At 39.2% G+C, this 13,537-nt stretch overlaps 1 protein-coding gene across 1 annotated transcript; it reads left to right on the top strand.

The window, feature by feature from the left end:
* Positions 1-878: 878 nt before the first annotated feature.
* LOC123765888 (UDP-glucosyltransferase 2) lies at positions 879-8,146 on the top strand (the record flags this gene model as incomplete). Its single annotated transcript, XM_069336940.1, is given in 3 exon segments — positions 879-1,001; positions 5,578-5,736; positions 7,972-8,146. Coding segments are annotated over 3 exon segments (457 nt in total), but the record flags the coding sequence as incomplete, so codon positions are not given.
* Positions 8,147-13,537: the final 5,391 nt, after the last annotated feature.

Raw genomic sequence — 13,537 nt, 5'->3', positions numbered from 1 at the left:
GGAGGAGAGGAGAGAGAGGAGATGAGAGAGGAGAGGAGAGATTAGAGAGAGAGAAGAGGAGAGGAGAGAGGAGAGGAGAGAGCGAGAGGAGAGGAGAAATTAGAGAGGAGAGAGAGAAAGAGAGAGAGAGAGAGAGAGAGAGAGAGAGAGAGAGAGAGAGAGAGAGGAGGAGAGAGAGGAGAGAGAATTAGAGAGAGAGAGAGAATTAGAGAGAGAGAGAGAGAGAGAGAGAGAGAGAGAGAGAGAGAGAGAGAGAGAGAGAGAGAGAGAGAGAGAGAGAGAGAATTAGAGAGAGAGAGAGAGAGAGAGAGAGAAAATTAGAGAGAGAGAGAGAGAGAGAGAGAGAGAGAGAGAGAGAGAGAGAGAGAGAGAGAGAGAGAGAGAGAGAGAGAGAGAGAGAGAGAGAGAGAGAGAGAAAATGAGAGAGATATCACGAGATAATGAGAGATGTAACGAGAGATAATGAGAGGGAGAGATAATGAGAGGGAGAGATAATGAGAGGGAGAGATAATGAGAGGGAGAGATAATGAGAGAGAGATAATGAGAGGGAGAGATGAGAGAGATATAACGAGAGATAATGAGAGATGTAACGAGAGATAATGAGATGTAACGAGAGATAGAGAGGGAGAGATAATGAGAGAAAGAGATAATGAGAGAAAGAGATAATGAGAGAAAGAGATAATGAGAGAAAGAGATAATGAGAGAAAGAGATAATGAGAGGGAGAGATAATTTTATTACGAGATAAAAACAAAAAAAAAAAAAAAAAACAAAGTTTCAATTGAGCAAAGTTTTGTACAGGAGGGGACAGAAACGGTTTGACACATTCCCTTTCCCCTAATGCACCTGTTCACCTGATAATCCAGGTGTGTGACCCATCCACCAGGTACCTGGAGCGTGTGCAGAGCTTGTCGCGACGGCTGAAGGCGCAGAAGGAGACGGGGCTGGAGAGAGCAGTGTGGTGGGTGGAGTACATTATCGAACATGGCAATGACTACCTCAGGTATGTGGGACAAGCGCCCTCCGTGCTGCTGATAATTTGTAATCTCTTTACTCCAAGTGTCGGTCACAGGTTCATCAGGTATTTCCTTCCTCTTCTAGTTGTTGTTCTCTTCTGTTTACTGTATCTTGGAAGCTTTCTGTATATGGTATGAATCAATGTCATTCCCCCTTGTAACTCATTGTGTTTACATTTGCAACCTTCGGGGCGGTTTGCTGACTATCCTGACGCGCCTGTGAACGCGTGTACACGCACGCGGGAGTAGATACGACAGATATAGATAACAGATATAACAAGAGAAGTAGAGTAGATACAAGAGGTTGGCAGCAGTAACACAACATGATGTAGGTCTGGATGAAGGCTTTATGTGAAGCTATAAACCGGACACTGTAGCTTAAGAAAATGCCAAATATGTTCCCCTCTTTTCGTGTAAATTGATTAACGTACAGCCTTTTATTGCATATGGGAGACTGTTCTATATTTTGGGACCTTTCACAGTACTGTATTTGTACATGGTTTCTGCTTTGGTCGAGTTCCACGGGCGCTACAGAAGTGGTTCGGCATGTTTCATGTCACCTAATGCCTCTGTTCACCTAACAGTACAGAGATACCCAGGAGTTAGACAACAGTTCTGGAGTTGCATCGTGGAGAGGTCAATAGCTCAACTTTAGGGAAGAACTTGATAGAAGTCTAAGCTATATATACACACAGGCTTCCTGTCCTCCAGAAAAGGATTTATTATTATATTGAAACTTTAGACTTATAAATGTTGAAAACCATTTTAAGCATTTTTTCTTGTATATATATATAGTACATAGTGGTTGTAAGGTGGTCAGTGTAGCTGCCTCTCATCCAGAAGGTCCCGGGTTCAACTCCCAGGCAGGACAATACATTAGGGCATGTTTCCTTACACCTGATGCCACTGTTTACCCAGCAGTAAGCAGGTAGATGGAAATTAGGCACGTGCTGTGGGCTGCAACTTGGAGAAGGTCAAGTATTGGCCAAGAGAACCTCGAGCAGGACCTCAAGCAGCCTAACAGCCTTCCTCTCCCCTGACAATGTCAACCATATGATTTCCTGAGGACTATTAAGACATTCCCAGACCCTTCTCTACGAGAGACGAGTGTGGAAATTGAAATTGAAATAAGTTTATTGAGGTAAAATACACACAAAGGGATGAGGTAGCTCAAGCTATTCTCACCCCATTCAGTACAACGTGTTAATATATACATAGACACACATCACAAATAAACACATTGCCAAACATTCTGAGAGGTAAACATATACATTTCAGGTGTGGAGGAGCCTCCATTACTGTTACTACACAGTAGAGCAGTGGCTGCTCTTGAAGACATGTGGTAGCAGGTTCTGGCATGTCCGCCTACGAGCCTCCATAAACCTACCCTTATACCGACCCTTTGTCTAAACCTTTGACTTACAATAGGCTAGTTAAGTAGTGTGTGTACGGTGGACATGCTTAACACCATGCCCGCCGAGACACCCTCAGGTGGAGTGTTTGTGGGAGTGGTGCCCAAACTGCGGGCACCAGATCACCTCACGGGTAGAGGGCATGCACAAAGGGGACACACTCGCTCCTACAACACTACATCTTAAAGGCAGGGAGTTATTAGGGGGGAAAGTGCCACGCCATTACGACTATATAACGCTTGGAAGGGGTCAGGATAAGAACTTGGGATGGGACGGAGGCGGGATGGGGGGGAGAGGAATGGTGCCCAACCACTTGGACAGTCGGGGATTGAACGCTGACCTGCATGAAGCGAGACCGTCGCTCTACCGTCCAGTCCAAGTGCTTAGAATACGTGGCAATTGTGCCCATTTAGATCTAAACTAGCAGCGCATGAGTTGGTACATCATTGTTAAGTCATACCCGAATTTGTGTCACTCTTCATATAGCCTACAATACTTCAATTACTTAGTAATAGCCAGTGTTGAAATATCATGCCCCATACTTTATACACTGTATATATTGGTGAGCTTGGTGGGACGCACATACCAGCTCCCTTCCACACCTACAGTGTTCATAAACGTCTTATGTACAATATTATTTAAATAACTACAACATGCAATGGTACATAATAATTAATAATTTATTTAAAACAATGCTACCTGGGGTTCCTGGCTGTGCCTGTCTCCCCCTCCCCTCTCTTCCCCTTATCCCTCTCCCTCCTCTATACTCCCTATCCCTCTCCCTTCTCCTCTACCCCTTATACCTCTTTGGTCTCCTCTACCTCTATCCCTCTTTCTTCTCTGTGCAAAATATTTTCCACTTAAAATTACCTATTCAATAAACATCTCTTAACAACATAGAGCTATGAAGTTGTTCACTGTTAAACTTATTACTAACCATACATTACTGACATTCAACCTAAGAGGATTGGACCTCTGTTCATAAATAACATTAACTATAACGCACAATAGCCAGATTCTTCCTATTGAATCTGGGGCCAAATTCTGCCAAAACCTTCCCACTTTGCTATGAGACGATGAAGCCAATATACATAACTGTTGATTCTCATTATTAATCAAAGTGGAGGATACCCGAGTCAACATTTTAACCCTTACACTGCTACAGCCTGGGCTGTAAATGGGGGTATACGCTTGGGCTGGATGAAAATATATTTGAATTATGTGAAAATTAATATTAAATGTTAAACAAATCTCCAACTTATTGGCTTCTGCATCGTGAAAGTTTCATCCCAATATTTTCAGAAATGGATTTTTTTTTAAAAGAACGTTTTGTTGATAAGGAGAACAGCTCCTATTAACTGGAGCTGAGGGATAATGCAGTAATAAGGAGATGCAAGCACCTGTCCGATGCACAAAGACACAAAGAAGAATAGTAGTTAAAGTGTCCACAAAGTGGATACGCAGCTGGTGCTTTTATAGCATTGCTGAGTAATACATAACACAAATAATAATGAGTAGGTATGTTATTATGATCTATTTTGTTATATATCATACAAATACATTATTCAATAGTAATATCTGTTACTTTCACCAATGTCCACAATTTTTTTAGGGGAATTTTTTTTCTTCTTGTTTATTATCTGATTTTGTTGTAACCTCTACATCCGGGAGAATGCATACTTGTCCATAACTATGTGAAGAAAGAATTAAATTGATCAACAAATAAATCAGTCATAACTGGCAGAACTTGGGACAATGAATATTTCTTGGCTGATATTTTTCACAGATTTCAAACTCTATTTTCCTTGTTTCTTTAGATTGTGTTGTTGATTAGGGACCAGATTAGGGCTTTTTGACTTATATAAAGTATACCCTAAATATCCCCAAATTAAAATTATTATAATTATCACTATATTTTGTTTTTTTAGGGGGTTATTTTTTCTTGACTTCATTTCAACGCACATATTGACCTACAACTTTCACATATTCGAGTACAAATGCCAAACAATGTTTATTAAAACATACAAGTAAATTAATGAATTAGAACTACCTTAAACATTGTCGATAACTTCAACTCCAATTACTGTATCTCTAAAACTAGAGTTTCAACACTGAGTCAGCGTCAAAAAATTCAATTTCCGACTGATTCTCACCATTTTTATATATAGTGCGCGCCGCTGTCTGTTCTACAATCCTATTAGGATGAATTTTTCCTAAATACTAAACGTTTTGAGTTATAAATTTTGTTGTCTGAATTTGGTGCATATTTCAAATGCCATCTTGATGATTTTTTTACAGTAAACTAAACTGAAAATCTATACTAAAATCTATTAAAATGAAGATCATGTACTATTCTGAGAGCATAATAACTTTTTTTTTTTCAGGGATATTCCTGCACGGGCCCTAAGCCTCTGGCTGGCCCACTAAGTGTTGCTTGTTCTTGTTTTACTTGGGCGGAGGATGAGTATTTATGACTCGTATGGTCACTTCTGTAAGATTTTGTCCCACATGTTTACACGTGTTTAACAACTACTTCTGCTCTGTTGAATCTAAGTTGAAATCTTAATTGGTTTGTAACTGCACTGTGTCAGATAATGTTCCAGTGATCTGTCGGGCATTTTTCCACAATGCTGACATTTCCTCTCATCTTCTGGAACCTGTAAGAAGGTAAAGAGGCTAGAACTCCACCCACATCGACTGATGCAAAATAGTTAGGATATTTATATCAGCCATGGATAGCTCCGGGGAGCCATAGGGGCTCCCCCCAGAAATACATGAATAATCAAAAGTTTTCCGATTGTTCTTTCTCTTGGGGGTGACATTTTGGATATATTCTATAGTTATTTGATGTATCCAACCACTTGGACTGGTCAGTAAAGCCTTGCATCTTGAAGTGTCAGTGTGATATATCCAATGGTCCAAGCCTGTTGGGTAGTAGGTAGCGTTCCCTTCCCCCATCCTTATATTCTAGTTCTTTGTCCTCATATCTCTCTCAAGTGCAATAATTCCTGGCTTGGAATTATTGCCAGTAGGCACCAGGCCTACTGGCTTGGTGCTCTCTACTGATAATTACCTTACCTTATAATTATGAGTACATTCTAAGTTAATTTCATGCATATCTTCCATGAATAACTATATTTTGACTTGACAGGTTCTCAGGTGCAGATCTGAGCTTGGCACAGTACTTGCTGCTGGACGTGATAGCCATCATAGGAGCCGTCGCCCTCGTCATAGCTGTGGTCTTCTTCTTCTTGGGCAGAGCCATTTTGAAGAGAATTTGGCCCTCGAGTATTGAAAAGGCTAAGCTGCAGTGAGTTGGCTGCTAGATCAGCTGCGTTCACTACTGTTGTTATGTACAATCTCTTCTTAATAGTGCTAATCTGGGCTCAGTGAGTTGAATGCCTTGGTTGTCAAAGGTTTGAACATCAATTTATTCCCCTAACCGGGATGGTGGGAATGTATCAAATTGGCTTACTTTTCTTACGGAAGGAGTTATCCACTCAGTTGACAAAGTATTTGCAAAGCAGTTGGGTAAAACATCTGAACATATTTCCTTATACTAGATGACTCAGTTCACCTAGCTGTAAATAAGGCACCTGGGAGTTAGGCAACTCTTGTGGGTTGCAACCTGAGAAAGCTTTACTGGCTTCCTGTCTCTGACAATGGGAAATCATTTGGTTGTTACTCTGAAAACCAGGTTATAAAACATTACAGACTAAGCTTCCCAGCTTAGGAAATTCAAATTTGGATTGTCAGTCCAAAATGATGCTAAACAACAAACTTAAAATATAATAATCTGATAGCATCAATTTACATCAACACAAACTGCAACAAGATGAATTCTCTTATTCCCGGTTGAGGAAAAAATTCCCCCATCAGAAGCTTTGAGGATCTGGATTCAAGACATTACGGGATAGACAGTTGTCGATTGTTTCGTGTTCATTTTGTGTGGGTCATCACAGTACTGACACACATTTGTGTCAGTAATTGTAATTATTATTTGGGTAAATTTTGCTTCCTGCTAATAAAAATAATAGAAAATGATGTGGGATTAAGCTATAAATTAAATTCTGAGAAAATGGTCAATGATAGATTGTTTCAAGCAGAGTTAAAACATATATATATAAAGTAGTAGCTGTCTCATATGGCCAACAGACCTTCTAGTGTTTCATATATTTGTATGTTCTTATAGAGAAGGTGTGAATAAACAAAGGAAGCGAGTTATTTACGATAGCTAGGTCTATGTAATTCACTTAACTGAGTGTTCACATATATTTTTGTATAGAACTCTTTTTTATTGTAAATTTAACATCATCTATTTGAACAAAAATATTAATAGACACTTAACACATAAGTGTGTTACAAATGGATAAAGGTCAATATTCAAACTTCAGTTAACATTACAAAGACAGGTAAAGAAACTCAAGGGAGCTTTCACTTTTTCAAATGCCAGTAGTAAAACCGAACTTTGTGATGCATGCCTTTGTGAACCCTCGGACTGCTCGCCTATTTAAAAGTTCAGTATTATGTTGCGACTGACAAAAAAAAAAAAATAGTTAAGGAATCAAATGGGAAAAACTTGCTTGTGCTCATTTGCGTGTAGGAGCCAGTTGCAAATAGCGACTGGAGCAGTGTAGGGGTTAAGACCTGTCATCGTGTATGTTACAGGCATATCATGTGACCTTGGTCACTTATGGAAGCACTACCCTGGGGCAAGTTCATTGACTATCTCTCCCCATATTAATAACAATATTTATAAAAAGAAAAAAAAAAGACTGAGCATTATAAGCAATCAAACTCCTCTTTTTAGCGAGTATCCTTGTTGGCTAGTTCGTAGAGCCACCGAGGGCTTTGTTTATACTACACTGCATACACGCATAGTACAATATTTTTTGTACAAGGGTAACACCCACATCATAGCTCAACCAGGCCATTAGTGCTTCCCTTGCCTCAACAGTGGCAATATGGTGAATAATGCCATGTTCCAATTCTATTAGTTTCTTTCTCATATTTATTTCCTTCCAATTTATTATGTTCTCACTGAGAAATTCCTCGTTCTTTCCAAGCAGTCTTGTTATAAAGTCAGTTCTAGTGGTAATGGCTTTAGCTAAATGATAGCCCAACACATGCAACTCTGTCACACATTAAGAACAAAAAAATTCTTGGAAGGAACCGGAATGTCTTGGAATATTTTAAATTAAATTAAACCCCCCTCAAGAAATTAGATGCAATCACCTCCCCTTGAGAAAGTAAATGCAGTCATCTCCCACCTCAGCAAAGTAGATGCAGTCACCCCTACCCCCTCTCCCCATCCCTGAAAAGGTAGATGTGAGAAAGTAGACAGTCATCCCCCTTGAATTAAGTAGATGCAGTTATCCCCTAATAAAGTAAATGAAATCACCCCCTTAAAAATTGCAGATTAAGTCAGACCCTTCAAAAACAGTTTCAGTTATGCCTTCAAGAGAGGGTAGTCCCCCAGAGTAAACAATGCATCAGGGGGTATGAATGGATAGGAAATAAGTTTGTGATGATATTTTTTCTTTAGTTACATTGCTACTGAGAAACTCAAGAAATGGCTCAAATACCTCAAACTCAAGAAATGGCTCAAATACCTCAAACCCAAGAAAAGAGTGAAGTACCTCAGAAATACAAGAAAGACTGAAACACCTGGAATACACAAGAAAAGGTTGATATGCCTCAAATATATAAGAGAAGGCTGAAATGCCTCACAAACACAAGAAAAGGCTGAAATACCTCAAAACACAAGAAAAGGCTGAAATACCTCAAAACACAAGAAAAGGCTGAAATACCTCAAAACACAAGAAAAGGCCGAAATACCTCAAAACACAAGAAAAGGCCGAAATACCTCAAAACACAAGAAAAGGCTGAAATACCCCAGAAATGCAAGACTAGACTAAAATACCTCACAAATACAAGAAAAGGCAGAAATACTTGTGAATATCCGAACACATGAAGTCTTTAATTTAAGGGACTGTTCCATTTGTCAATGTTTTTCTTGTGCATATATAGATTTTTTTTTTTTTTAGCAGGAAAACAAAACTGTTGTAATGATTTAATTTTTGTGGAGACTATTCGTTTGGGAATTATCATTTGTAGTTTATACATTTTAAGAAAAATTATAGGACAATAAATACTGTAGTATATATTATATATCCATGAAATATGAAGGCAAAAATTGGCTGTGTAATATATGCAGTTTACCAATTTTTTTTTATCACAGGTCTAAAAGCATTACCTCATTGTTATTTATATAAAAGTCTCCAACAATATACGTAACGTAATGTAATAGAATGTTTTATGTTTTGTGATGAGAGGAACAATTAGATGCTTTCACAAGGAGGAACTTTTTAAACCTGCAACTTAAGAACAAGAAGTCCATAGATTCAAGCTAAGGAAACAAAAGATGATGAAACACACACATCTCTGTTACTGTCTTCATTATAGGTAGTACATCACACACACACACACACACACACACATATATACCCCCCCCCCCCACACACACACACACACACCCATTACTATACCCATTACAGCTTGTACTGTACCTCACACACATACATCTATGTTACTATACCCATTACAACAAGTGCATGGCATATACACACATTTCAATCTTTTATGTATCTATACATTGTATTAATACATTTCTCTTTACGAAGATGCTTACCTCAGCTAAACTATTCTATACGGCTCTGACCAAAATTTCTGATGTTGTCTCCACATTTAATTGTGTAAGCATTTACAGTAGTACAAAATAAAACATTTGTATGCAAGATGCTACCACCAACAGCATTGTTATTTTCAAGTTCAGTTTGCCTTTTTGCCTGTTTTTTTTTATGTTATCCTAATAATAGGTCTGTATTTAAATTTATTTTATTTAAAAAATATACAGAAGAACATGATTCAGTGGTTAAATCAGAAGTTACATATATGCACATTTAATAAAGCCACTTGTATGTAAAGAGAGCAGGTATGCAAAATACTTGTGCAGTGGTTTACTTCTAATGATATATGACATAACATGTGACTTGTAAGTTAAGATCTAGAGATGGCAGGCTGTGAAGGAGTAAATAATGTACCAACTTTGTAATAATGCTCAAGTACAGTACTGCACATTGCTCAGAGTGAGTGCACAGGCAGCTCAAAACGTTAGCATAAATTAAAATGTTGTTTTGGTTTTAATCCTTAAACTGCTAAATTAAAGCATACTTTAAACTAATCAATTATATAAGAAATTATCTTTGCATATGTACTTTTGTATGTTCATAAAAACTACAGGCATCTGTTTTTGGTTAAAAAAAATTTCCTAAGCATAACTAAACTTGACTAATTTCCACTACCTCACTGATTTTAAATGTAGTTAACAAAGTATGTCATCTACCATAAAATGCTTATAAACATTACTAGCAGCTTAAGGGTTAAGCTCAGTAGATTTTTACTAACACATTTTGTGGCAACTTGTTCTATATACTGGTAAACAAAATACTGTATTATTATTTTGTACTAACATTGTTTTCCAAGTCAAAACAATAAAATTTGTATCTTCACTTATATTTCCTAGGCACAAGAAATTTTATATATAAATGTAGCATGGCTTGAAATATAATATTACCTACATTCTAATAAAACTAGATAATTACAAATATACTACAACTGGTTGTTTAGGTTCAGTATAACTAGAGGGGACCTTTAACAAGCTGCTGGCTTTTTGTCCCCATTGAGACTACTAGACATGGTGGCCCTCAGGTAAATTCAGGTAAATGTATCATATATATTGTGTTGTTTTTCTTATCTTTATAAAAGTATTTTCTTGTCATACTTTTCAAGCCTTTCTAACCAAATGACCCTGAACCCGTAAACATGGAAAGTGGAACAATGATGATGATGAATGATGCTGCTGCTAATGAGACTTTCATACACCGACTCCTAACAGAGTAGTTAATACACAGAGTAATCACACTAATGTGACTGCATCAATGAGAAAATCTGTAGGAGCCGTGATGAAGGTTTGAACCTATGTGGTGGGTGTTCCCAGGCACACGCTCCAGCAACTAGACAACGACATGGTATAAGAATTGCAACCTGGAGTTCTACTGAACACACAAGAATTTCCTGAGGCTTCTACTGAAGCCAGAATAGGATATTGTATGAAAATCCTGTTTTGGCCTCAGAAGAAGCATCAGGAAACCCTTGCGTGTTCAGTAGAACTCCAGGTTGCAATCCTTATACATGTCAGGTAGTTGCTAGGGTGTGTTTGTGTTGGAATATCCACCACATAGGTTTGAGCCCTCATCACGGCTACTAAAGATTTTCACAGTAGTTAATGACGTTGACAAAATTGATTAGCTCTAGGTTTAATACAAGGTTAGGACAAGACATTTGTGCACATTTTCTTACACTGTAAAGCACGAGCTTCTTTCTACTCATCCTTACTTAATAACTGAAGGGAAGGGCAAATATAATGATTGCTAGGGACAGTAAGCCTCCTCAAAGCACAGTAAGACTCATTGTTATACCTGGTGGTTCCAGGCCATGCCTTATACAGGGGTTGTATTCCCTACAACAAGCTAGAGAAATCACTATTGGGACAAGGTGTTTTGTCAAATGATAGCTTCTGAGTTCATACAGGGATTTATTTCTATAGTCAAACTTAAAGGTACATAATACTGTACAGGGAGTGTAACTGTAATTTGTGCACCCTATTGACAAGACTTTCAGAGATATTACTATCTTCCAAATCTTTGGCTTGCCTAACAATCAAATATATATCTCCAAGCTCCAATCAGTCATCACATAAATTGGTACACTTGCAAGTGTACTCTTTGGATTCTATTACACCGTTATATTTCCTATGCCCTGGGACTTGAGCACTGTGGCTATCAAAATTTTAACAATCCACATGGGCCAGGCCAACCTACAAGATTGCAACGGTTACACAACAGGATGAAAAATCACACAAAAAATCCTGCCAGTTATCACTGGGACATGTAAATGAACACTTTTAATCCTAATCCTTTTGTATAAAACAGCACCATAGGTAACATAAAAGTTCTTGCACTAGTTACCACATGGACGATCATCCAACCTCACCTAACAAGTGGGGGATGAGCCTCCAAATGCCACCGCCACTTGGAGAGAAGTGAATGCGTATATTCCTTGTTTACACTCACCAATCATCCTGGGTTCCAATGTTTTCTTATTCCCCCAGCTATTTCTTTTTCATTTAATTCTGTTTACAACTGGTTTTCAACATACTTTCCCAGCCACAGAAAGTACTTAGCATAGTTTCTTTTAACAATACTGTATTTAGTATTGGTTTACATCTCTTTAGAGAATACTGTTCTCTTATTGTGATTATAAACTAACTCTGCACATGTGTTGTTCGGCTGCACTGATGGGAGATTTGAAAGATACCTTTCCTGCAAGGTCCCCTTCCTAACAACAACTGATGCCTCAGTTCACCTGGCAGTAAATAGGTACCCGGATGTTAATACTGTTGTCAGCCGCATCATGGAGATGATTAGTCATTGGCTATCGGTACTTTATGCCCAATACCTTAGTTCAACTAAGAGTAAATAGGTAATCAAAAGGTAGTCAACTGTTTTGCATTGCATACTGAGGATGGCCAGTCGTTAGCTAAGAAATCCTCGATAAGTAAGCACCGGTAAGAAAGTAATTGTCAAAAGAAGGTACCAAGCCGGGAAGTCTATGTAATACCATCAAAAGTGCGGGATAGTCAAAAGACACTAAATATCATTAAGGATGTCAATACGAGAACAAAAGCGCATAAGGCAAACAACATCAAAAGCATCCAATTCACCAAGGATACTATCGTGGGATAGGTGACCACGAGGGACAGTCGGGAAGCAAGATGCACGCTCATCCTGGAAGTCAGGACATTCAATAAGGATATGCTTAACCGTAAGAGGGACAATGCAATTCGGACAATGAGGAGCAGGGCGGTGCTCCATTAAGTGCCCATGAGGTAAGTGGGTATGGCCAATACGTAACCTCGCCAGAGCCGTTTCCCAGCGCTAGTTATGGTGATAGGAGGAAGGCCATGGGAGCACTACCTTTAAGAGCATGCAGCTTGCTACCAGTAACAGAAGATCAACAACCCTGCCAATGGGCAAGGATTGAGGAATGAATAACTGGGTTGAAGTTAGAATAAGGAATACCTTTACGGGAGATGGGACAGGTGTGGATAGCTTCCTTAGCAGCAGCATCCGCACGCTCATTTAAGGAAACATCAATATGGCTGGGAACCCAGCAAAACTCGACTGTTTTAAATCTGCTGGAGATAAGAAACAGTCACTATTGAATTTTGACGACCACAGGGTGGACAGGACTAAAAGACTCCATAGCCATGAGGGCACTGTGAGAGTCAGCTACTACAACAAAGGAAGAATTACAGCCAGAATGGAGTTGACTAAGAGCAAACAAAATTGCATAAAGTTCAGCCATGAAGATGCTAGTCTCTGGAGGCAGGCAACACATATAGATGTAGTCAGGAAACAAAAGTGTAGCCTATATCATCAGCAGACTAGACCCATATGTGAAGATGGAAATGGAGCCAGAGTGTGAAGAAAAGTGAGCAAGGAAAAGGCATTTCAGAACTATAGGAGGGGTAAAAGCCTCAAGTCAAGCAGGTCAAGGTTCTACAAAACTTAGGAATAGGGACCCTCCATGGCAGTAAGGATGGAGAAACATTGGGAACACGAACCAAGAGAGAACCTTGCAAGCGAGACAACCGAACAGAAAGGGGAAGGTGGTTAAAGGGAACGGGGCCCACAGGAGGGGTAACGGTCAAAGTACGACATAAGCGAGAGTGAGGGTGCTGAAGGGACCGCGCAATGTAGCGAAGACAGTAACAATCACGGCAATCCTGTAGACAGGATGCCTGTCTCAACATATAAGCTCTGGATAGGGGTTGAACAAAAGGCATCAGAGCTAAGACAGAGCATGGTGAAGAGCATCAAGACGACAAAGGGAGGGAGAGGCAGATGAGTAAGAAAGACAGCCATAATCGAGTTTAGAGAGCACGAGAGAGGAATGTAAAGAGAGGAGTGTGTGCCTATCAGCACCCC

Source organism: Procambarus clarkii, chromosome 37 (genome assembly GCF_040958095.1).
Source record: "Procambarus clarkii isolate CNS0578487 chromosome 37, FALCON_Pclarkii_2.0, whole genome shotgun sequence".
NCBI classification, from domain to species: domain Eukaryota; kingdom Metazoa; phylum Arthropoda; class Malacostraca; order Decapoda; family Cambaridae; genus Procambarus; species Procambarus clarkii.
This window is presented reverse-complemented; position numbering and strand designations above follow the sequence as displayed.